At 41.8% G+C, this 27,215-nt stretch overlaps 1 protein-coding gene across 1 annotated transcript; it reads left to right on the top strand.

The window, feature by feature from the left end:
• Positions 1-636: 636 nt before the first annotated feature.
• Positions 637-22,456, top strand: LOC135511774 (tetraspanin-1). Its single transcript, XM_064933243.1, has 8 exons — positions 637-901; positions 1,194-1,256; positions 11,335-11,541; positions 13,245-13,319; positions 19,843-19,941; positions 20,665-20,808; positions 21,343-21,426; positions 22,190-22,456. Exons 2-8 carry the CDS (start codon positions 1,200-1,202, stop codon positions 22,247-22,249), a joined length of 726 nt encoding a protein of 241 aa, XP_064789315.1. The 5' UTR covers positions 637-901; positions 1,194-1,199; the 3' UTR covers positions 22,250-22,456.
• The last annotated feature ends 4,759 nt before the right edge of the window (positions 22,457-27,215 follow it).

Raw genomic sequence — 27,215 nt, 5'->3', positions numbered from 1 at the left:
CACTGCAGCACCATCTTTGTTTTTCGGTTTGTTAATGGCAGCAGGTAGCCTAGCAGTTAGAGCGTTGACCCAGTAACCAAAAGGTTGCTGGTTCGTACACCCTCGCTGACAAGGTATAAATCTGTCGATGTGCTGTTGAGCAAGGCACTTAACCCTAATTTGCTCCAGGGACGCCGTACTACTATGGCTGACCCTGTAAAACAACACATTGATTCAACCAGTTTGTGCCCAGTGGGATACTAATATCTGCACAGATACTAATATCTGCACAGTATGGTGATGATTATGCAGTATAACCCTATGGTGTACAGGTGACACTGTAGATTCACAGCCTGAAGTAAATGTATGGCTATAAATCTGGACAGTTTGTAATGATAATATTATACACAGATTATTTGTTACAACAGAATAGTTTACAGGTGACACTAGACTTGTACCTGTATGTCCCCTCTCTGTCTCTACTGTGTTTATACCTGCAGGGGTCAGGAAAAGACTGTGACCTGAGACACAGACACAGCACTCAGTCCCCGCAGTCTGTTCATCTGTCACCTGGGTGAGAGTCACCTGTCCCTGTCCTGGCCACACCCAGTCCACCCTGAGGGCATCAGAGTATTCCTCCTCACTCTGACACAGCAGTACAAGTCACCCTGTACTGGTATACCTGATCACAGACACCATCACTCACTCACCAATCAGAGACTCGATTCACACACACACGCCCACAGTTACCTGTTCTGAACACCTGGATCCCTTGTTTCTTTCTGAAGGATCCTCTGCAGTACTGAAGAGAACCCTGGTCTGCCAGAGAACCATCTCTCTGGGACCTAAAAGACACCACACTGGTAGCAGTCATTTTCTGAGTCTAACTCTTTAAGGCACACAGGCCGTCTCTACAACGCAGGTGGGTTTCATATGTTAAGATCACTGTAGAAAGATACAATACTGTGTTGCTGTTGTTGAGCCTGTTAAATCTGTGACTGACTACTTTGGTCTCTCTCTGTTTGTGTTCAACTAGCTTTTGATCACCAGGATGCATTGTTGGCACAATCATTTCACAGCGAGTGATTTTAAATGGCGGGAGAGGGACCAGAATGTATTAATATATTCATTTTAGAAGCTCATTGAGTGTGTGAGTGGGAGAGAGAAGTAGGGAGAAGTAAGCAGCGGAATCATTTATGTTCTCTTTATTACAGATTAAAATGGCATGCTTCACATTCTTCAAATGTATGATGGTCTTGTTCAACTTGCTTATCCTCGTGAGTATGTTTCCCTTTTGATTGCAGACATGCACACGGGGGGGGGGCAAGCGAGGGCAGAGTAATTGCATTTGTTAATTTATTGCATTAAATCTTTATGAGTCCTGTGTGAATGAAACAACAAAGAATGGCTTTTAATGCATAGAAAAGTATTTTCTCTCGCTGTCCCCCACCTCTCCCTGCAATACCATTAACTCAACAACATATCAACGATGTTACACAAATACCACAAATCACTGAGCGGAAGCTAAAATTATACTCTTAAGTCTCTCTCTCTCTGTGTCTCTCTCAGCAGTTCTCATGTCATTAACTTTAAACTCTCTAATTTTGCTACCTACGTTTTCCGCCTAGCATTTACAACTAATGATGTTTGTGAAATGGAGGGGGACTTTGGCGTTGGTAAGCTGAATTTTCATTACACCTCGCTTCTCCCGTTTAAATGACCGTTGAAGTGTAAGTCCTTTTCTACTGGGTTTTCATTAGTGCCTGAGCCAAGTTATTTATAAAGCTACACCATACAATATAATACACTATCATGTCTTAATAAAGTCATGTTATGCTTATTTGGATCTGGGAAGGACAGTTAGATACAGTCTTTTGACAAGGTCATAATGCTCTATCTCAGTGCCTGTTCACACCATTCGATTTATTCCACATTTTGCTGTGGTACAGCATGAATTTAAAATGGATTGTGTTGAGATTTTGTGCAACTGATCTACACACATTACCCCATAACGACAAAGTAGAATTGTCTTGAGTCAAATATTCAACCCCTTTGTTATGGCAAGCCTAAATAAGTTTTTGATCAACAAATTTTCTCAACCAATTGCATTGTAAATTGCATGGACTCATTCTGTGTTCAATAAAAGTGTTTAAAATTGTTTTAGAATGACTACCTCATCTCTGTACCCCACACATACAATTATCTGTAAGGTCCCTCAAAAGAGTAGTGCATTTCAAGCACAGATTCAACCACAAAGACCAGGGTGGTTTTTCAATGCCTCACAAAGAACGGCACCGATTGGTAGATGTTTAAGAAATAAATAAATAATAATAATAATAAAGCAGACGCTGAATATCCCTTTGAATATGGTGAAGTTATTAATTAGGCTTTGGATGGTGTATCAATACACCCAGTCACTACAAAGATGCAGACGTCCTTCTTAACTCAGTTGCCTGAGAGCAAGGAAATTGGTCAGGGATTTCACCATAAGGCCAAGGTTGATTTTTAAAGCTGCCGCGGTCATCCCCCTCTTCAAAGGGGGAGTCACTCTAGACCCGAACTGCTACAGACCTATATCTATCCTACCCTGCATCTCTAAGGTCTTCGATAGCAAAGTTAACAAACAGATTAGTGACCATTTTAAATCACATCGTACCTTCTCCACTATGCAATCTGGTTTCCGAGCTGGTCATGGGTGCACCTCAGCTATGCTCAAGGTCGTTAACGATATCATAACCGTCATCAATAAGAGACATTACTGTGCAGCTGTTTTCATCGACCTGGCCAAGGCTTTCGACTCTGTCAATCACCTCATTCTTATTGGCAGACTCAACAGCCTTGGTTTCTCAAATGATTGCCTCGCCTGGTTCACCAACTACTCTGATAGAGCTCAAGGTGTCAAATCGGAGGGCCTGTTGTCCGGACCTCTGGCAGTCTCTATAGGGGTGCCACAGGGTTCAATTCTCGGGCCGACTCTCTTCTCTGTATGCATCAATGATGTCGCTCTTGCTGCTGGTGATTCTCTGATCCACCTCTACGCAGACGACACCATTCTGTATACTTCTGGCCCTTCTTTGGACACTGTGTTAACTAACCTCCAGACGAGCTTCAATGCCATACAACTCTCCTTCCGTGGCCTCCAACTGCTCTTAAACACAAATAAAATGAAATGCATGCTATTCAACCGATCATTGCCCGCACCTGCCCGCCCATCCAGCATCATTACTCCGGACGGCTCTGACTTAGAATACGTGGATAACTACAAATACCTAGGTGTCTGGCTAGACTGTAAACTCTCCTTCCAGACTCACATTAAGCATCTCCAATCAAAAATTAAATCTAGAATTCGCTTCCTATTTTGCAACAAAGCTTCCTTCACTCATGCTGTCAAACATACACTCGTAAAACTGACCATCATACCGATCCTCGACTTCGGCGATGTCATCTATAAAATAGCCTCCAACACTCTACTCAGCAAACTGGATGTAGTCTATCACAGTGCCCTCCACTTTGCCACCAAAGCCCCATACACTACTCACCACTGCGACCTATACGCTCTCGTTGGCTGGCCCTCGTTTCATACACGTCGCCAAACCAACTGGCTACAGGTTATCTACAAGTCTCTGCTAGGTAAAGCCCCGCTCTATCTCAGCTCGCTGGTCACCATAGCAGCACCCACTCGTAGCACTCGCTCCAGCAGGTATATCTCACTGATGACCCCCAAAGCCAATTCCTCCTTTGGTCACCTTTCCTTCCAGTACTCTGCTGCCACTGACTGGAACGAACTGCTAAAATCACTGAAGCTGGAGATTCCCATCTCCCTCACTAGCTTTAAGAACCAGCTGTCAGAGCAGCTCACAGATCACTGCACCTGTTCATAGCCCATCTGTATACAGCACATCTATCTACCTCATCCCCATACTGTATTTATTTTGCTCCTTTTGCACCACAGTATCTCTACTTGCACATCCATCTTTTGCACATCTACCATTCCAGTGTTTAATTGCCGTACTGTAATTACTTCGCCACCATGGCCTATTTATTGCCTTATAACTCCCTTATTTCACCTAATTTGCACTCACTGTATATAGACTTTGTTTTCTTTTGTTCTACTGTATTATTGACTGCATGTTTTGTTCATTCCATATGTAACTCTGTGTTGTTGTATGTGTCGAACTGCTATGCTTTATCTTGGCCAGGTCGCAGTTGCAAATGAGAACTTGTTCTCAACTAGCTTACCTGGTTAAATAAAGGTGAAATAAAAAAAAATGTAGTTACTCCACAATAATAACCTAAATGACAGAATGAAAAAGGAAGCCTGCACAGAATAGCACAGAATAAAAAATAAAGCAAAAAACACGCATCCTGTTTGCAACAAGGTACTTAAGTAATACTGGGGATATGGTGTGGATCCTTATAAAATACAAATACAAAATACAAATACTGCAACAACAAAAAATACAAGAAATGTACTTTTTGTCCTGAATAGAAAGCGTTATGTTTTGGGAAAATCTAACACAACACATCACTTAGTACCACTCTTCATATAAGGGATAAAGAAAACCTCTAGGGAGGTTTTCAGGATAAAGAAATTAAATACACCTGTAAGCACAGGCAAAATCCTAGAGGAAAACCCAGTTCAGTCTGTTTCCCATCAGACACCTGGGAGAAGAATTCACCTTTCAGCAGGACAATAACCTAAAACACAAGGCCATATCTATATGGGAGTTGCTTACCAAGACAACATTGAATGTTCCTGAGTGGCCTAGTTACAGTTTTGACCTATATCGGCTTAAAAATCTAAGTCCTGAAAATGGCTGTCTAGCAATGATCAACAACCAATTTGACAGAGCTTGAATAATTTTTCAATAATAAATGAGCAAATATTGTACAATACAGGTGTGCAAAGCTCTTAGAGACTCACCCAGAAAGACACACAGCTGTAATCACCGCCAAAGGAGCTTTCCCAAGTTTTGACTCGAGGGTGTAAATACTTATGTAAAATAGATTTTTTCCGTATTTTATTTTCAATAAATTTACAAAAATGTTTACAAATATTTTTTCACTGTCATTATTGGGTATTATGTGTAGATGGGTGAGAAAATAAAAATATTGAATCCATTTTGAATTCAGGCTGTAACACAACCAGTGACGATTTTAGAATGTACATCTTGGTGGAGCAAACTCCTCTCAATTTTTGTGGGATGCATGCCAGCAAAGACCCTACACGACACAACACTAAACAATATATTAATGGCACTATAACAGTGGCAAACGGTGCCCACAAACTGTTCAGGCCCACGTATAACTGCCCTACAAAGGAGTCCCAAAAGCAGTCCCAACACCTTACCACTGCTACACCTGGCTATCAGAGGAGCCTTGTCAGGCAGCGAAACAGTTCATTCAGCCTCATTTACTGCCTTTTAAAAAAACATAGCTGATATGGCTGACTTGCTTAAACGTGGTTTCAACTGACACTTGAGATGTACAAACTATGGCATAAGGGGACGACAAGCGGATCTTTTGGATTTAGACAATAATGTGCGAGCTAGGACAGACATTGTCAATATAACTATTTGTTCAGCACTTTGAAATGTATAGCAACAGAATTCAGAACATGGGCTGTTCTTACAGTGTTCGCTCTGTACACCAACTCAGAACCATAGGATATAAAGAGGGCATATAAGCAGACAATGAAAGCTCTAACAATATTCAATGATTACATTTCTCTAAAACAGGCTATAGTCTACATGTGCACCACCAAGTCAGAACAGTCGGCGAAATTATGAGGAGAGAAGGGAACAAATTATTAGGGTGAGGCACATGGGCTACCAACATCTTACTTCACAACATACACTTAGTATTACTTTCTTAGCTACAGTGTACATATCTCCCTGGCATATTACATCATTTATGCAGCAGCATACAATACATTTTGGACTCTCCTTGTTGTGCTGTGCTCACTTGAACAGGAAGGTGGCGTTGCGGTCCTTCATGGGCCAATTTTGTCATCAAACTTTGTCATCAAAGTCTGGCATTCTCTGGATTTATGGTGCTTTCAAGACAACTGGGAATTTGGAAAAAAACAAGGTTGAATCATGATGACGTCAGTGATCTTCAGGTCGGAGCTTTAGCAAGAAGCCCAAGTTCCCGACAAGTTGGATGACCGTTCAAAACTTATTTTCCCAGTCGGAGCTCTTTTCTTTCAGAGTTCCTCGTTGTTTTGAACTCACTGAAGTCAGAGTTCCTCGTTGTTTTGAACTCACTGAAGTCAGAGTTCCTCGTTGTTTTGAACTCACTGAAGTCAGAGTTCCTCGTTGTTTTGAACTCACTGAAGTCAGAGTTCCTCGTTGTTTTGAACTCACTGAAGTCAGATTTCCTAGTTCTGAGATTCCAGTTGTCTTGAGCTCGGCAGAAGTCATGCTGGATTGACAGCATGGCCAATGTTGAATGTTTATCCTTTCAAGCTTGGAAAAGAGACCCTTGAACCCAGACTTGGGACCACACACCCACTCCACTGAAGAGTAGGCTAATGATTGCTGTGGAATGCTTGCAGTTAACCACAGATTCCTTCCCAACCACTCATTGTTGAATTTGTGATTTCTAACTTGTTGTGTAATGTTTTTGTCCAATGGCTGATGGGCACCGATACGTTTTATCTATAATTTCTCTTAATTATTTATCTTCATATGACATGGATTAAAAAGGATTTGCCAGTAGATTGTTGACTTGATTCTTGATGATGGCTGTTAGCTTGCTGGCTACGATTTTGAAAGTCCAATCAAAGCTATTGTAGATATAATGTGATTTGACATCGTTGTATCTGTGGCCAATGACCTTGAGCCTTCATGGATGGGCACTTCTAATGTAACTCTATGGCAGCACCCAATGGGGTTGCTTTTTGAGCTCTACCCTTAGATTTGGCGGTGACGTAGTGTCACTATGAGTGACAGAACACTGAGCCAATCACGATGCAACTAGAGAACATTTTCAACCCCAACGCTCTGTATTTTCTGCTGGCTTCCCCACCACCATAGAGAGCACTGAGCCAGGCTGAAACACCTGCATTTTGTAGCTGCCTAACACAAGAAAGCAAAAAAGAGGCCATGATTGTATGAAGGCTTTATTGACTCAAGTAATATTATTATTATTTTTACATTGTTTGCAAACTGATATGTGACACGTATTAATGCCAAAATATCATGGAAAACAGAAGGAAAAAATTGTATACTTATATACAGCACCAGTCAAAAGTTTGGACACACCTACTCATTCAAGTGTTTTTCTTTATTTTTACTATTTTCTACGTAAAACAATAGTGAAGACATCAAACTATAAAATTACACATGGAATCATGTCGGAACCAAAAAAGTGTTAAATAAATCGAAATGTATTTTATATTTGAGATTCTTCAAAGTATCCACGCTTTGCCTTGATGACAGCTTTGCACACTCTTGGCATTCTCTCAACCAGCTTCAGCTGGAATGCATTTCCAACAGTATTCATTCATCCATTCACCCCTCCCCCTCTCCAGAGGCCTATATGGCTCTGTTCGGAAGTCTCCTATTCAATCCCTCCAGCCCTAATATCTTTCATTTGTCCCTTCCATATTGTACTCACCTATCCCATTTACCCAGTTGACCTCTAGTCCTAACCTGATTTCTATGTGATCTATGACAGGTCTCATGGTGTCTGACAGGGCATCCCAGGCAGGTGGCATTCCATCTACCGCATTAGCCTGCAAAAAAATAAAAGAGAAAGCCAACCACAATTAGATCAGGCAGAGGGAAAACGCTGCCAGACAAGGAGTTAGGGGGAATATGGTTGTCCTATCACATTTACCGAGCAGGGCGTTCATCACTGAGAACAGGTGGAGGAAGAAATAAAAGACAAGATACCCTGAGGAGAAAGGAGAGGGGGAAGAGGGGAGGAGAGGAGAGGAATACAGGGGGAAATTATTCTCATGTGGAAGACATCAGGGCTGATGGGGAGGATGGTGGCAGGCAGACAGACTGGCAGGCCTAGTTTCATGTGCAGCTGACAGAAAGCAGAAGGCCTCCTGTATATGACTGACATAGCTCTGATTGGAGACGACAGACAATATCAGGTTTCAGATGCTTTCTGTTCTGTGGGGAGGAGACAAGGAATAGCATAGTCTGACATCCACCCACTCTCTCACTGATCTGACCTACAGAGAAAGAAAGAAAGAGAGAGAGTGAGAGAGAGCGAGAGAGAGCGAGAGAGAGAGAGAGAGAGGAGAGAGAGAGAGATCGAGAGAGAGCGAGAGAGCGAGAGAGAGCGAGAGAGAGAGCGCAGATAAGATCCAACGGTAAAGCAAAACATTAGATCTGTCAGACCAGGCATTTGGTATATTCAGTTCAGTATAGTGCCTTCAGAAAGTATTCACACCCCTTGACTATTTCCCACATTTTGTTGTGATACAGTCTGAATGTAAAATGTATTAAATTGAGATGTATTGACACTGGCCTACACACAATACCCCATTATTTCAAAGTGGAATTATGTTTTTAGAATGTTTACAAAAAAAAAAATGAAAATCTTAAATGTCTTCAGTCAATAAGTATTCAACCTATTTGTTGTGGTGAGCCTAAATAGTTGCAAGCCTAAATAAGTAAAAATAGTACCAATGTGCTTAACAAGTCATGTAATAAGTTATATGGACTCACTCTGAGTGCAATAATAGTCTTTAACATGATTTTTGAATGGCGACCTCGTCTCTGTACCCCACACATTCAATTATCTGTAAAGTCCCTCTGTCAAGAAGTGAATTTCAAACACAGATTCAACCACAAAGACCAGGGAGGTTTTCCAATGCCTCGCAAAAAGAAATCCTGTTGGTAGAAGGGTTAAATAAAACAAGCAGACATTGAATATCTCTTTGAGCATGGTGAAGTTATTAATGACACTTTCAGCAGGACAATAACCTATGAACCTTTTCTGAAGGCACTGGATATGCTTACAAATTAAATATATTGCCCCACATCTCCCGTATTGCCCCATATTGATTCCATTACGTGAATCAATGTGTGAAGTAGGTATCTACATTTGTACATAAAATAACATTTGTTGAGAGCTAGACCAGAGTTCTCGATTAGACCTAAAGAGCTAGAGTTGGTTCTCCAGCAGTCCTATGACATCATCAGGCAGAGCCGAGTAGAAATATAACGTTCTCCTCCTGGCCAATCAGGAAATAGATAGATACCTCCTGACGATACCTCCATTACATGTTAATCCAGATATAATTCCATGGTTGACTTCTGTCACACAGAGAGATCAGGTCAAGATGATCACTAAGTGGATTCCTGCCTATTAAGCTGTCTGGTATTGGTGGAGAGAGAAAGGGGGTCATGGGGAAAGGGCAGTGTTTCCTTTAGGAAAGGTAACAAGAGGCCCAGTTCTCTTCGGCTGTTATATAACAGAAGCCGCGGGCTGACAAAATACATTAATCTTCCGCTCTCCCTGACCCCCTCTTAACCTTTTTACTGCAGTGGGCTAAACCAGGGTCACACAGAGTGTTTCTGGGTCTTAAACAAATCTACTTTCAAACAAAAGAATACACCTCACACACATTGTTATGGGCTTAAACAAATAAGACACCTGTACCATGTCAGATGCATTGTGCTGTTTGTTTTTAGCATTATTCATGTTCATTCATTTCCTAGACAAAGAACACTGACATTCCGATCATGTATATAAACGTAACATAAAAATACATAAAAATATAAATGCAACATGAGCTGAAATAAAATATCCCAGAAATGTTCCATAGGCACAAAAAGCTTATTTCTCTCAAATGTTGTGCACAAATGTGTTTACATCCCTGTTAGTGAGCATTTCTGTCAATATAATCCATCCACCTGACAGGTGTGGCATTTCAAGAAGCTGATTAAACAGCATGATCATTACACAGGTGCACCTTGTGCTTGGGACCAAAAAAAGCTACTCTAAAAAGTGCAGTTTTGTCACACGATGCCATAAATGTCTCAAGTTTTGAGGGAGCGTGCAATTGGCATGCTGACTGCAGGAATGTCCACCAGAGCTGTTGCCAGAGATTTCAATGTTAATTGCTCTACCAACCCAGGACCCCCACATCTGACTTCTTCACCTGTGGGATCATCTGAGACCAGCCACCCGGAAAGCTGATGAAACTGAGGAGTATTTCTGTCTGTAATAAAGCCCCTTTGTGAGGAAAAAATCATTCTGATTGGCTGGTCCTGGCTCCCCAGTGGGTGGACCTGGCTGAACTCGAACTCAGTAAAATCGCTGAAATTGGTGCATGTTGCGTTTATATTTTTGTTCAGCATACATCCCAGAAAACTGAAATATAACAAAACTGTTTGACATAGAAACACTGGATGTTCGTCATTATTTAAAATTAAAATAAAAAATAATATATATATATATATCTTTATTAATTATGAAATTATGAAAAATATGAATAACATTCCACCCATGAGGCCAAAGGGGGTGCTTTAGGTCATTGACACCAGGAAAGAGCTACACAGCAGATGATGTGGTGGTGTCGTACAGAGGTAGGATAGGGTAGTGACACAACACGCTTATTACCTCATGAAAGAGCTGTTGACCTAGCAGATAAAACTGCTAAATCAAGTGGTGTTTTAGTTCAGCAACAATGTCTTTGTTCTCTAATAAAAGTAAATGTGAAATTCAGTTCAGTCCCAAAACAAGGCAAGAAATCCCCCCCAAAAAGCTCCAAAATACAGATAATCCAGCCGCATGAAATGAAATAAGGGTTGATTTTACAAGCTCAGTTGTAGACCCTGGCAATAGCCTTCCAAACTTTGGTCCGCAGAGAAAACTTCTCTTGACAATCGATACAAAATCCTTTAAACAAGTCTTTAAGAGTGTTATAATTTGTATAGAGTGAGAAAACTAGGCTTTTAAACTATTAACAGTTTCCTAGTTACCAAACTTTTCTGACCACAACATGTAGTCGACATGGCTTCCCTCTTCCTGACACACTCACTTCCTATTTCATTCAAACTAGGAAGTAGCTATTGGTTGTATTTGTATTTTGTATTTTTTTAATTGAACCTTTATTTAACGAAGTGACTATGGGTGTGGCTATGGAGTGACCAGGGAAGAGCACACAGCCTATACACATCTCAAGGAACCATGGAACCTTGTGGGTTGCAAGTGTCTTTGTGTGTATTGACCTATGTGTATCCCGTGTGTGTGTGTGTGTATGTGTGTGTGTGTGTGTGTGTGTGTGTGTGTGTGTGTGTGTGTGTGTGTGTGTGTGTGTGTGTGTGTGTGTGTGTGTGTGTGTGTGTGTGTGTGCGTGCGTGCGTGCGTGCGTGCGTGTGTTTCCAGCTGGGGGGTCTGACCCTGCTGGGTGTGGGGATTTGGATGCGTGTGGATAAGGGTTTGTTCCTACAGGTGCTGAGTCCCTTCTCCACCCTCGACACGCAGTTTGTCAATGTGTGCTTCTTCTGCATCGCTATTGGAGGAGTGCTGGTTCTACTGGGTGTACTGGGCTGCTGTGGAGCCCACAAGGGGAGCAAGTGTCTGCTGCTACTGGTAGGTACAGTCCAGAGTACAGGCCCACTGTTGAAGACAGCCAAGTAACTTACACTAACTGCTATGCTGAACACAGCCAATTAACGTACACTAACTGCTATGCTGAACACAGCCAATTAACGTACACTAACTGCTATGCTGAACACAGCCAATTAACGTACACTAACTGCTATGCTGAACACAGCCAATTAACGTACACTAACTGCTATGCTGAACACAGCCAATTAACGTACACTAACTGCTATGCTGAACACAGCCAATTAACGTACACTAACTGCTATGCTGAACATAGCCAATTAACGTACACTAACTGCTATGTTGAACACAGCCAATTAACGTACACTAACTGCTATGCTGAACACAGCCAATTAACTTACTCTAACTGCTATGCTGAACACAGCCAATTAACGTACACTAATTGCTATGCTGAACACAGCAAATTAATGTACACTAACTGCTATGCTGAACACAGCCAATTAACGTACACTAACTGCTATGCTGAACACAGCCAATTAACTTACTCTAACTGCTATGCTGAACACAGCCAATTAACGTATACTAACTGATAATGCTGAATACAGCCAATTAACGTACACTAACTGCTATGCTGAACACAGCCAATTAACTTACTCTAACTGCTAACTCAACACAGCCAATTAACTTACTCTAACTGCTAACTCAACACAACTCCAAAAGCATAAGGCACATTATTAACTCTATCTGCAGTATATCATTCATGACCGTATTATAGACTTTACATACCCACTTCTCCACACTTGCAATGAATCTATATACACAGTTCACAAAACAAGGTACCATATTCATGATGGACTATCTTTCTCCAGTGTAGTCCTGAAGTGGGGGCGTTAATGTTCATTAACACTGTGGCTAACTACCCCACGAGTCCATTTAATTAATAATGAGTAGCACAGCTCGGACATTTTCCCCATAAGCACCATCACATACTAAGTCGTTCATTACTCAGACTGATAGATTCTAACGGATAGTAATCCACATATAACTGTTTACAGCTCACAGCCAGGAGAAGATGCGTATCGGTTGTTTCAGCGTTCACATTAAACCACTTCCCTGTTCTCCTTTGTCTAATCAACGGTTAGCTGTCCTTTATCCAAGGGCCTTTACAATAACATGACAGGACAACGGCTGATTACGAAGCCCTGAGGAGTGTAGGAGTTGTGTTGTGGTTGGATAGGGGTTGTTTCGTTGTTGCGGTTGGATAGGGTTTGTTTAGTTGTTGCAGTTGTATTGTATTTGTGTGTTGTGTTGTGGTATGGTGTAGTGGTCGGTTTGCGAACTTGTGGTTGTGTTATGGTTGTGTAATGGTTGTGTTTGTGAACTTGTGGTTGTGTTATGGTTGTGTAATGGTTGTGTTTGTGAACTTGTGGTTGTGTAATGGTTGTGTTTGTGAACTTGTGGTTGTGTTATGGTTGTGTAATGGTGATGTTTGTGAACGTGTGGTTGTGTAATGGCTGTGTTTGTGAACTTGTGGTTGTGTTATAGCTGTGTTGTTTTGTGAACTTGTGGTGGTGTTATGGTTGTGTTATTTTTGTTTTGTGAACTTGTGGTTGTGTTATAGCTGTGTTATTTTGTGAACTTGTGGTTGTGTTATGGTTGTGGTTGAGGTTGCAGTCAGCTCCTCTAATCTAAAGCCAAGTCATTTTTCTTTGTCTTGTTCTACTAAGTTTTTCTCCATCATCCTGATTATTTTCATCGCTGAAGTGGCAGCCGGAACGGTGGCCCTCGCCTACTCTTCATTTGTAAGTCTCCTTCTCTCTCTCCACCTCTGACTCAAAACTCCCTCCCTCTCTCTTTCTCTCTCTCATTGTATCATCTCTCCTTATGTCTCTCTTTCCCTCCCCCTCCTCCCTCTCTTGCTCCAGCTTTCACTCCCATTCTCGATTTTTATCTCCATGTAAATTTTCCTTCATAGCCCGGCCATCATTGAATTACTGGGCTTTATGTCCACTTCAGTCCATTTGACCCTTTAATGACTCCCAGATTGCCTGTGGCTATGTGCGACTCCTCTCACTTTGAGCAATTTATTACTCTGGAATATTGAAGTTAAAGCATTTTATATGCAAAACAGACTATTTACATATATAGGTCCCGCTCCTGCTCTTTCTCCAGTCCCGTTCAGTAAAATACTAGCGGGACACCCTGTTCTTTCGGACGGTAAATCATTGGAAATGAATCATTTTATTTAACGAAATTCTCTCCTCCTGCAAATCAAAAATGTGTTTATCTGTTCTGCATTTTGGTCTCTGGAAATACCATTATTCTCAAATCTGGAGCATTTAAAAAACTCCCATCAGCCTATTTCCTGTGGGATCATGGCACTTGCTTTCTCTTTCAAATTCAATGTTGGCCCCATGTTGTCTATATATATTTAAAAAACAGTATAGGAATGCTCCAGACTTAGATGTATTCAAGAAATGCGTTGTTTTATCCCACATGTCCAAGCAGGAATGCAAAATAAAGATATTTTGATGCAAAACACGTAAACCAGTGATTGGCATGAATTTTGGGTTGACAATTAGGCTGCTGTTGCTATAAATGTACTGTCAAAATAGGGTTCCAGAATTTCTGTTTATTTTGTTCAGTAGAGATATATTTTCTTACATCTTTTTGAGAACAAACAGGCTATTATATACTGTAGGCGAATTCACTTGGGGCTAATCACTGAGGAAGGGGAAACTCGAAAACAAAACCACAAAAGTAGCCTACTTATTTTTCCAGCCAATCCGGTCTCATATAGTAGACGTAACATAGTACAGCTTTGTGCAAATTCGTTTTTCTCTTCCTCCCCTTCTCTTCATCTAGTCTACTCGGGGGGCACAGAGAGAAACAGGGGCAGCAGGGAAAACACCTTGATGCAGGAATCAGGTTGTTACCGTTTGATCAAATCATGGTTTTAGCTGCTCCAAAAATAGAACGTTTTGAGTAAAGTGACCAGCTAAAATGTGTAACTCGCACCGATGTGACCACATCCAAGCGTGTAACTGTAATTTACACCTCTCCAATGTCTACCAGCTCACGTTTGTTCCTTGTGTTTTAGGCCAAGAGCTTATTTGACTTGTTATATACCTTACTTCATTTGACAGCATTATTTGAAGGGATTTGCGGATTACTTGTAAGTGTTGTGGAAGACAGGGAAGCGGGTCATGATGAGATGTTTAAGATTTTACACGTGGGCCCGTCAGACTATAAGCACAGCAGCGCAGTTGATTTGGAATTTCCAGTCAATCAGCATTATGGGTAATAGGCCTAGTCATTCTATGACAGCATCATCTCCCGTAGTAACGGTGTCATTCCAAACACAAAAACCTGGAAAATAATCGTCAAAGTTACTCAAAAGTCCTAATTTCTATTTTTATAAATCTGATTTAAACCTATCCCTAACCTTAACCACACTGCTAACCTTTTGCCTATCCCTAACATTAACCATACTAATAACCTTTTGCCTAACCCTAACCTTAACCACACTGCTAACCATTTGCCTAACCCTAACCTTAACCACACTGCTAACCATTTGCCTAACCTTAACCTTAAATTTGGACCAAAAAAAACTTCCGCATCTTGACATGATTGTGTGTGTGTGTGTGTGTGTGTGTGTGTGTGTGTGTGTGTGTGTGTGTGTGTGTGTGTGTGTGTGTGTGTGTGTGTGTTGGTGGGTCTTCATCGAGGGCCAGAAGAGATCCTAGGCGTGTATTATAGATTCTCATTGTTACTTAATTCGATATGCTTATAGTGAATCTACTGTGCTGTTGTTTTTAGCATTAATCCTATTAATTCATGACCTCGACAAATAACACCATTTCGATAATGTATTTGGCAGTCTCCGAGCATCGGCCCATCCCTGGCTTTTGATGACACAGTATCATTGCAATAATTAATATGGATTGGGTAGGAATATACATAGCCATCCATGAACATAATAACCCCCCCCGAAATATACCCCTGAAACAATGGAATGGGCAATACATATAGGGTGTTGATCTATTTCCTACTTCTTTATCTACCACATAAATCTCCCTTTCCCCATCGGGCCGACGCCCTAATCTAACCAAAAGGGCATGACCCGGTGGAATCTCAATAACTCTGATTTAATAACCAATTTTAGGGAGCATTATACAAGCGTTATATGACCGCTTTATAGTTGTTCTAAAAGACATTCAGAGGAGACACGTGACGCTTATATGATGGAAAAATGTAAACCAACACTGCAAGTTAATACAGGGCCTTAATAACAGATCGATTATAACAGACAGGTTGTTTCTGTCGGTAAGAGCTACTCTGCTATAGAGCTTCCTCTGTTTCTTATAATTAAATCATGTCAGATAATTAACACTTATTCATGATTTATATTTAAAGAGATATTGTATATAAACAGTATATACAGTTGAAGTCAGAAGTTTACATACACCTTAGCCAAATACATTTAAACTCAGTTTTCACAATTCCTGACATTTAATCCTTGTAAAAATTCCCTGTTTTAGGTCAGTTAGGATCACCACTTTATTTTAAGAATGTGAAATGTCAGAATAATAGTAGAGACAATGATTTATTTCAGATTTTATTTCTTTCATCACATTCCCAGTGTGTCAGAAGTTTACATACACTCAAGTAGTATTTGGTAGCATTGTCTTTCAATTGTTTAACTTGGGTCAAGAGTTTTGGGTAGCCTTCCACAAGCTTCCCACAATAAGCTGGGTGAATTTTGGCCCATTCCTGACAGCTGGTGTAACTGAGTCAGGTTTGTAGGCCTCCTTGCTTGCATGTGCTTTTTCAGTTCAGCCCACACATTTTCTATATAGGATTGAGGTCAGGGCTTTGTGAGGGCCACTCCAATAGCTTGACTTTGTTGTCCTTAAGCCATTTTGCCACAACTTTGGAAGTATGCTTGGGGTCATTGTCCATTTGGAAGACCCATTTGCGACCAAGCTTTAACTTCATGACTGATGTCTTGAGATATTGCTTCAATATATCCACATAATTTTCCTTCCTCATGATACCATCTAGTTTGTGAAGTGTACCGGTCCCTCCTGCAGCAAAGCACCCCCACAACATGATGCTGCCACCCCCGTGCTTCACGGTTGGGATAGTGTTCTTTGGCTTGCAAGCCTCCCCCTTTTTCCTCCAAACATAACGATAGTCATTATGGCCAAACAGTTATATTTTTGTTTCATCAGACCAGAGGACATTTCTCCAAAAAGTATAATCTTTGTCCCCATGTGCAGTTGCAAACCATAGTCTGGTGGTTTTGCAGGAGTATGCAGGTTATGTTGATATAGGACTTGTTTTACTGTGGATATAGATACTTTTGTACCTGTTTCCTCCAGATTCTTCACACGGTCCTTTGCTGTTGTTCTAGGATTGACTTGCACTTTTTGTACCAAAGTACATTAATCTCTAGGAGACAGAATGCTTCTCCTTCCTGAGCGGTATGACGGCTGCGTGGTCCCATGGTATTTATACTTGCATACTATTGTTTGTACAGATGAACATGGTACCTTCAGGCATTTGGAAATTGCTCCCAAGGATGAACAATACTTGTGGAGATCTACAATTGTTTTTCTGAGGTCTTGGCTGATTTCTTTTGATTTTCCCATGATGTCAAGCAAAGAGGCACTGAGTTTGAAGGTAGTGCTTGAAAAACATCCACAGGTACACCTCCAATTGACTCAAACGATGTCAATTAGTCTATCAGAAGCTTCTAAAGCCACAATGACATTTTCTGGAATTTTCCAAGCTGTTTAATGGCACAGTCAACTGTAATGTTAACTTCTGACCCACTGGAATTGTGATACAGTGAATTATAAGTGAAATAATCTGTCTGTAAACAATTGTTGGAAAAAGTACTTGTGTCACGCACAAAGTAGATGTCCTAACCGAATTGCCAAAAATATAGTTTGTTAACAAGAAATGTGTGGAGTGGTTGAAAAATGACTTTTAGTGACTCCAACCTAAGTGTATTTAAACTTCCGATTTCAACTGTATATATACAGTACCAGTCAAAAGTTTGGACACACCTACTCATTCAAGGGTTTTTCTTTATTTTTTACCATTTTCTACATTGGAAAATAATAGTGATGACATCAAAACTGTGAAATAACACGTGGAATCATGAAGTAACCAAAAAAGTGTTAAACAAATCAAAATAGATTTTAGATTTTAGATTCTGGCCTCCACAATCTCGCGACCTCAACCCAATTGTGATGGTTTGGGGTGAGTTGGACCACAGGGTGAAGGAAAAGCAGCCAACAAGTGCTCAGCATATATGGGAACTCCTTCAAGACTGTTGGAAAAGCATTCCAGGTGAAGCTGGTTGAGAGAATGCCAAGAGTTTGCAAAGCTGTCATCAAGACAAAGGGTGGCTACTTTGAAGAATCTAAAATATATATGGATTTGTTTAACGCTTTTTTGGTTGCTACATTATTCCACGTGTTATTTCATAGTTTTGATGTCTTCAATATTATTCTACAATGTAGAAGATGGATTAATAACACTCAATGGCATATAGCCTAATATCCTCCACAACTCTCCTCTCTTTGCACAGTTTAGATTATACAGTCGGTACGTTATCCTCTCCTGGCTTAGAGCCCAGAGTGTTGGTTGTTTAGGCCTTTTTCCTGTCCACAGTGTATGTGTGAGTGTGAGCGTGTGTGTATGTGTGCATGTGAGTGTGAGCGTGTGCGTGTGTGTATGTGTGCATGTGAGTGTGTGTGAGGGAATGCAGTGTAGCGAGGGGCACGCAGGGCAGGCAACCAGGCAGGCAGAGTGACAGTGATGAATTAGCTAGCTGGTAATAACCCCTCTGATCTGAGCCCCTCTTCCCGCTTCTTGGGGGGCACTTTTAATTGTAGCATGTCTCCACGTCACCTTAGGCTACTCTCTCCCTACTCCCTGAACACACACACACACGCTCCCCTGAGTCTTTGTGTGACTGTATGCCAAGGGCTTATTAATCAAAATGGGAAAAATGGGGACACACTGAGTGGAAGGGAGGTAGGGAGGTAGACAGAGAGAGGGAGGTAGGGAGGTAGAGAGGTAAAGAGAGGGAGGGAGGTAGAGAGTGGGAGGGAGGTAAGGGAGGTAGACAGAGAGAGGGAGGTAGGGAGGTAGAGAGGTAAAGAGAGGGAGGGAGTTAGAGAGTGGGAGGGAGGTAAGGGAGGTAGAGAGGTAAAGAGAGGGAGGGAGGTAGAGAGTGGGAGGGAGGTAGGGAGGTAGAGAGAGAGAGAGTGGGGAGAGAGGGAGGTAGAGAGAGAAGGGGGAGAGAGAGGGAGAGATAGGGAGGGGGTAGAGAGAGGGAGGGAGGTAGGTAGGGAGGTAGAGAGATAAAGAGAGGGAGGGAGGAAGGAAGATAGGGAGGTAGAGAGGGAGGGAGGTAGAGTGGGAGGAGGATAGAGGGGGAGGGAGGGAGGGAGGGAGGGAGGGAGGGAGGGAGGGAGGGAGGGAGGGGGAGGGAGGGAGGGAGGGAGGGAGGGAGGGAGGGAGGGAGGGAGGGAGGGAGGGAGGGAGGGAGGGAGGGAGAGAGAGAGAGAGAGAGAGAGAGAGGGAGAGGGAGGGAGGTGAAAGAAAGTAAGCCTGTATGTCATATAGGAATTCACTATCTCTACAATAACTGGAGCTCTGGTATGAACATATTCCTTTGTATTATATAGATATGTTCTCTGTGTATGAAATAAATATGGTATGAAACACAATGGGAGAAAGTGTCCTGACCGAACAAACAGGAGCATCAATATATATGTAAATGTTACCACTTACAATCACAAAGGAGAAAATGGAGAAAAATGTCCCAGTCATCTTCTCAGGGACAGGCTATGGGTTTTATTTCCCAGGTGCTTTGTTTGGTTCAGATAGACATTTATTTCATTATTGATGCATAGCTGACTGCCTGAGCTGTACACTCTGTAAAAACAGACTTTAAGTTGTAGGTTTGTTCAGTGACCTTGTGTGTGTGTGTGTGTAGAGGTCGTTGATGTTAGGAGCTTAATGGCCCTATTTGCTACGGTGCGTGTATATGCACCAGGGGATTGTCATGTGTGTGTGTCTTTCTTTCTCTGTGTGTGTGTGTGTGTCTCTGTCTGTCTGTCTGTCTGTCTGTCTGTCTGTCTGTCTGTCTGTCTGTCTGTCTGTCTGTCTTTCTTTCTCTCTGTGTGTGTGTGTGTCTCTGTATGTCTGTCTGTCTGTCTTTCTTTCTCTGTGTGTGTGTGTGTGTGTGTCTCTGTCTGTCTGTCTGTCTGTCTGTCTGTCTGTCTGTCTGTCTGTCGTCTCCAGGCCGAGGGGATTCTTAAAGCATGGGCCACCCTTGTCTTGAAGAACCAGTATGGCAGCGATCCGGTGGTCACCAAGATCTGGAACAGCACCATGACCGAGGTATGGCTACCTCAAGTTACCAATATTTCTCCGCTATCCAGGAGCAAGACAGGTGCCGTTGTTCATAGACAATGGTGAGCCTGAACCCTCCAAGTCCGGGGCTAGCCCTCCTGAGTCCTGACTAACCCTATCTGTGATATTTAATCCCATACAGTATGGGCCATAACTGCTGAGTTTGTCATGCTCTATCTACCACATGTCAATCACATTCTACCCTATAAGAGTTTAGAATGGTAATGACATGGCTTTGACTCTTTGTATTGTATAGCTTCTGTATTGTGCCTTAGCGTGTTTTCAGTTGCACACAATTCTACATTTCTGCTATTGCTCAGCTCTCCTTATTATGCTTGATACATTCAAAGACCTTGACTTGTGAACCTCTCTCTCTGCTAAAAGCATGTCAATACATCATGTACCTCTGGGAGCATGGCCACCATCTTTAAGTAGCCTACAGGCTAGAAAGTACAGAGGAATGCAAATCAATAACCTAAGTAGAATGCCAAAGAAAAGCTGTTTGTTGCATAACCGTCCATGTTGTGTTGCTTTTTATTGAATGGTAAATCAATAACTAAATGAAATGCCTTTATTTTGGTGAAAACTTGCCAGTGTGCTCATCCATCTTCAACACATTGTTGTTAGCATGTCACCCCAGTGTTACAAGGGAATGCTGAGAGAATGCTACAATATCGCACATTTTCTCTCTTTCTCTCCGTGTCCTTGAAGCTGAACTGCTGTGGCTTCACCAACTACACAGACTTTACTGACTCGTACTACTCTGAGCAGAGTGAGGGCAGCTACCCACCCAGCTGTTGCCAGCTAGACACTGCCCCCTGCAGCCAGCAGCAGGCATGGCACAGTGCTGTTCAGGTGAGACCACGGCTGCCAATGGCTCACTGTTCTGAATAATCACAGTTCTGTGTATCATGAGCAGTGCATGACTCTTATGGTAACATTAGTTCATTGGGCTTTCTCCATTCTGATGGTTTTAAACTCAACCAAACAAGGACAAAACTGACAAAGGAGTAGTCCAATTTGTAGAACTTTCTTTTATTTATTTAGCACTGTTTTAAAAATATATTTATAGACGGTATCATCTCTGGTCAAAAGTAGTGCACTATATAGAAAATAGGGTGTCATTTGGGACACATGCCATAGACTGGGTGAGACACCCACAGAGTGACACTGTTTCCCACAGGAACAACCATAAGTCTCCTTGTTTACACTCAAATGTCTCATAAACTAAACGTCTTCAACAACCTTCACTTGATCTAGAGAAATACACTTGCAAATGTGTAACAAGTCTGACCCAATGCCTTTAATGACCTTGTGTTTTAAAACCACTTAGAAATGTACAACAATTGTCCTATGAATAATTCATGTTCTGTACACGTTCCTCTCCAGGGCTGTTTCGAACAGCTGTTGAAGGCCCTTCAGAAGCATGCCAACATCGTAGGTGGAATAGCCGTAGGCATCGGAGGGCTAGAGGTAAAATCAACAGGTCATAAATGATCCCGTGTGGCTCAGTTGGTAGAGCGTGGCACTTCTGACGCGTGGGTTCAATTCCCACGGGGACCAGTATAACAATGTTCTAAGTTGCTCTGGATAAGAGTGTCTGTAAAAAGATAACTGTGCATTGTTCAGTGCAGGAGTATAACCCTGTACCATGTCTATCGACCTCTAGTCAGGATGAGTAAAAGACATTGATTTGCATGTACTCAACATCCAGTGGAGATGTTTTATGGCTTTGAGGAATCTGATCTACAATCTGATCATAATGTTATAAAGTGACTCACGCATATTCACAAGCAGTCAGGAAGAGACGATAGGGTAGGAACCGGACGGACCAGGGCTAGGGAGTGTTTGCTGTTACGGTCCAGTCAGATGTGGCTATGGTCAGGTCATCGTGTCAGGACAAACTCCCGGCCATGATGACAGCTAGTGTTGGATACAGGAGCTGCTACAGGGCCTTCAGAAAGTATTCATACCCCTTGACTTATTTCACATTTTGTTGTGTTACAGCCTGAATTCAAATGTTTATTTTCTTGTTTTTATATAAAAGCATAATTGATAATTTGACATTATGGGGTATTGTGTGTAGGCCAGTGACACAAAATCTACATTTAATCCATTTTAAATTCAGGTTGTGACACAAAGTTTAAATACCTTCTGAAGGCACTGGACATGTAATTAAAGCCATGTTATTGTAGTTGTAATCTAGATCATCCTAACACAAGTTTCTCTCTCCTAGGTGGCAGCGATGCTGGTATCCATGTACCTGTACTGCTATCTGGACAACAATGTCAGCTGAGACTTTGTATTGGACAGACAATATGTTGTTATGTACTGTGAAAGGTTAATAATAGTGATTGAAGTGCCATCATATCTGATAGGTTGCCTTGATGTTTTTATCTTCAAATGTATATCAGTTATCCATTATTTCACGTTTACTAATCAAGTGAGATGTCTTTTTAATTAATAGCACACAAAAGCCAAAACATAGTACTGTAATTGTGTGTAATGCTATTTTAGATGTTGTCACATTTATCTACTGTAAATACACTTTATATTTACAATAAATTTCAGCTACCAACATGACTGGATGTTTTACAACAAAATCATACATTTGAAGTTCCTACATACACTAAGTGTTCAAAACGTCAAGGACACCTTCCTAATATTAAGTTGTTACCCACCCTTTTTTGCCCTCAGAATAGCCTGAATTTGTCTGAGCATGGACTCTACAAGGTGTTGAAAGCGTTCCACAGGGATGCTGGCCCATGTTGACTCTACAAGGTGTTGAAAGCGTTCCACAGGGATGCTGGCCCATGTTGACTCTACAAGGTGTTGAAAGCGTTCCACAGGGATGCTGTCCCATGTTGACGCTACAAGGTGTTGAAAGCGTTCCACAGGGATGCTGGCCCATGTTGACTCTACAAGGTGTTGAAAGTGTTCCACAGGGATGCTGGCCCATGTTGACTCTACAAGGTGTTGAAAGTGTTCCACAGGGATGCTGGCCCATGTTGACTCTACAAGGTGTTGAAAGCGTTCCACAGGGATGTTGTCCCATGTTGACTCTACAAGGTGTTGAAAGTGTTCCACAGGGATGCTGGCCCATGTTGACTCTACAAGGTGTTGAAAGCGTTCCACAGGGATGCTGGCCCATGTTGACTCTACAAGGTGTTGAAAGCGTTCCACAGGGATGCTGGCCCATGTTGACTCTACAAGGTGTTGAAAGTGTTCCACGGGGATGCTGGCCCATGTTGACTCTACAAGGTGTTGAAAGCGTTCCACAGGGATGCTGTCCCATGTTGACTCTACAAGGTGTTGAAAGCGTTCCACAGGGATGCTGTCCCATGTTGACGCTACAAGGTGTTGAAAGCGTTCCACAGGGATGCTGGCCCATGTTGACTCTACAAGGTGTTGAAAGTGTTCCACAGGGATGCTGGCCCATGTTGACTCTACAAGGTGTTGAAAGCGTTCCACGGGGATGCTGTCCCATGTTGACTCTACAAGGTGTTGAAAGCGTTCCACAGGGATGCTGGCCCATGTTGACTCTACAAGGTGTTGAAAGCGTTCCACAGGGATGCTGGCCCATGTTGACTCTACAAGGTGTTGAAAGTGTTCCACAGGGATGCTGGCCCATGTTGACTCTACAAGGTGTTGAAAGCGTTCCACAGGGATGCTGGCCCATGTTGACTCTACAAGGTGTTGAAAGTGTTCCACAGGGACACTGGCCCATGTTGACTCCAATGCTTCCCACAGTTGTGTCAAGTTGGCTGGATGTCCTTTGGGTCGTGGACCATACTTGATGAACACGGGAAACTGTTGAGCATGAAAAACCCAGCAGCGTTGCAGTTCTTGACACAAACCGGTGGGCCTGGCATCTACTACCATACCCCGTTCAAAGGCACTTAAATATGTTGTCTTGCCCATTCACCATCTGAATGGCACACATACAATCCATGTCTCAATTGTCTCAAGGCTTGAAAATCCTTATTTAACCTGTCTCCTCAGCGTCAGTCTATGTCATGGAAAGAGCAGGTGTCTTTAATGTTTCTCTACTATCAGTGTATACTGTCATATAAATTTTAGATCATTCAAACCCAGCTATATCACATGAGCAGTGAGCAACAACACACTGCATTGTAATAATTCAAACCCAGAGATATCACATGAGCAGTGAGCAACAACACACTGCATTGTAATAATTCAAACCCAGAGATATCACATGAGCAGTGAGCAACAACACACTGCATTGTAATAATTCAAACCCAGAGATATCACATGAGCAGTGAGCAACAACACACTGCATTGTAATAATTCAAACCCAGAGATATCACATGAGCAGTGAGCAACAACACACTGCATTGTAATAATTCAAACCCAGAGATATCACATGAGCAGTGAGCAACAACACACTGCATTGTAATAATTCAAACCCAGAGATATCACATGAGCAGTGAGCAACAACACACTGCATTGTAATAATTCAAACCCAGAGATATCACATGAGCAGTGAGCAACAACACACTGCATTGTAATAATTCAAACCCAGAGATATCACATGAGCAGTGAGCAACAACACACTGCATTGTAATAATTCAAACCCAGAGATATCACATGAGCAGTGAGCAACAACACACTGCGTTGTAATAATTCAAACCCAGAGATATCACATGAGCAGTGAGCAACAACACACTGCATTGTAATAATTCAAACCCAGAGATATCACATGAGCAGTGAGCAACAACGCACTGCATTGTAATAATTCAAACCCAGAGATATCACATGAGCAGTGAGCAACAACACACTGCATTGTAATAATTCAAACCCAGAGATATCACATGAGCAGTGAGCAACAACACACTGCATTGTAATAATTCAAACCCAGAGATATCACATGAGCAGTGAGCAACAACACACTGCATTGTAATAATTCAAACCCAGAGATATCACATGAGCAGTGAGCAACAACACACTGCATTGTAATAATTCAAACCCAGAGATATCACATGAGCAGTGAGCAACAACACACTGCATTGTAATAATTCAAACCCAGAGATATCACATGAGCAGTGAGCAACAACACACTGCATTGTAATAATTCAAACCCAGAGATATCACATGAGCAGTGAGCAACAACACACTGCATTGTAATAATTCAAACCCAGAGATATCACATGAGCAGTGAGCAACAACACACTGCATTGTACTGTGTGTCACATAATAGTGCTGTGTGCAGATGGAGCAGCAGGAAGCCTAGTGGTTAGCGTGTTGGACTAGTAACCGAAAGGTTGCAAAATCGAATCCCCGAGCAGACCAGGTAAAAACCTGTCGTTCTGCCCATGAATGAGACAGTTCTTTGGCCATCATTGAAAATAAGAAATTGTTCTTAACTGACTTGCCTAGTTAAATTAAGGTCAAGATGAATGGAATACTGTACATTTTTAGTCTTTGTTCTATTACCAGGCTGTTCACAGAAGTTACAGTAAATTGGGGGCCTCTGAAACATAGCAAGGAGGAATGGAGAGAGAGCGTGAGATAGTGTATTGTTCAAGCCTCGTACACCATGCCTCTGGCTATTGCATCTGAATTAGTGGAATCATCATCTTAAATCCCTGTTCAAACCCTGAACGCCAAGCAAATGTTGTTGTTCCCCTTTGATGGTCTGTTTAAGTGACCCTGGTATTCTCACTGCTCAGGGAGAGAGGGGTGGGGGGGCAAGACCATATACCGTTCTAGCCAATTAGACCTCAGAGGTATTTAGGGATAAATCTCTCATCATTTCAGACCAACTGTGATCATCTCATTCCCTCCCATGTATAACGATAACCCTCACACACCAACCCCTCTTTCTCTCTCTCTCTCTCTCTCACTCTCACTCTCTCTCTCTCTCTCTCTCAACAAGACCTTCATACACCAACCCTGTCTTCTCCTCTCGTTCTAGAGAGGACTACAGTCCCAGTGATCGTTCAATATTTAATATATATCTCCAACGCCGAGGGGCTTCGAGAGAGTACTGCTCATCTCAATGCTCAATAAGTCAAAACGACATTAACCTAGGCTCTGATAGGACCCACTGCTCTTGACAGACAGGCCAAATGAACAGGTTTAGCATTAGTGTTTACAATAAAACACAATCAAAACCCCCTCATCTATCGGCTCCAGCGACAGCTTCAGTGTGTGTTCACAGAGCCAGAAACAATCGCCCTGTAGGAAACTAAACACTGTCTTTATCTGGGGAAACACACATTTAATTATGAACAAACATGAACATTTAGCTTGACAGACTAATTCAGATTCAGGCATAGAGTTTATACATAGTACATGCAGATGTGCGCACACAAGTTCAATGCACACACACACAGATACTGATGTCGCTATGAACACACACATGCAGTCTGGCTATGGGTTCTGACAGGGTGTCTCCATTCAGAGATCATTGAGATGGCGAGGGATGAACACTCAAAGGACAGGAAGGTGTTTGTCCTTGGTCAACCACCGTGGTTACGGAAATGTACCATCCAGGGGATTTGCATACATTTCCCTCGCCCACACTGTTCCCTTCTCCTCTCTGTTGGTTTACCCAACACCTTCTCCTGGGAAATCTGGATAAAAGGACGAGGCTGGAGAAAACAACCTTACCAAGAACAAGAACATGTATTAGGAATATTCTAGTAGTAATAAATTCATGTTGTGATGCCTGCTGTAGAGTCACTTCTATAATTAATGAACATACTTATGTTAATCACACAGGTATGAAGAATTTCACTACAACTCCCTCAATCCATAATACACACACTGCAAGATCAACTAACACCACTACCAAACTGCATAAGAGAGAAATGTGTCTATAGATGTCTATTAATGTTTCTATTAATGTGAGTATGAATGTGTATGAATATCTATGAATGTGTCTATGAATGTGTCTATAAATGTGTCTATGAATGTGAGTATGAATGTGTTTATGAATGTGTTTATTAATGTCTATGAATGTGTCTATAAATGTGTCTATGAATGTGAGTATGAATGTGTTTATTAATGTCTATGAATGTGATTATGCATGAGTCTATAGATGTGAGTATGAATGAGTCAATAAAGGTGTCTATAGATGTGAGTATGAATGAGTCTATAAAGGTGTCTATAGATGTGAGTATGAATGTGATTATGAATGAGTCTATAGATGTGAGTATGAATGTGTCTATAGATGTGAGTATGAATGGGTCTATAAAGGTGTCTATAAATGTTTCTATGAATGTGTCTATAGATGTGAG

This window comes from Oncorhynchus masou, chromosome 24 (assembly GCF_036934945.1).
Source record: "Oncorhynchus masou masou isolate Uvic2021 chromosome 24, UVic_Omas_1.1, whole genome shotgun sequence".
NCBI classification, from domain to species: domain Eukaryota; kingdom Metazoa; phylum Chordata; class Actinopteri; order Salmoniformes; family Salmonidae; genus Oncorhynchus; species Oncorhynchus masou.
The sequence above is the reverse complement of the archived record's forward strand: the minus strand, read 5'-3'. Positions and strand labels throughout refer to the sequence as shown.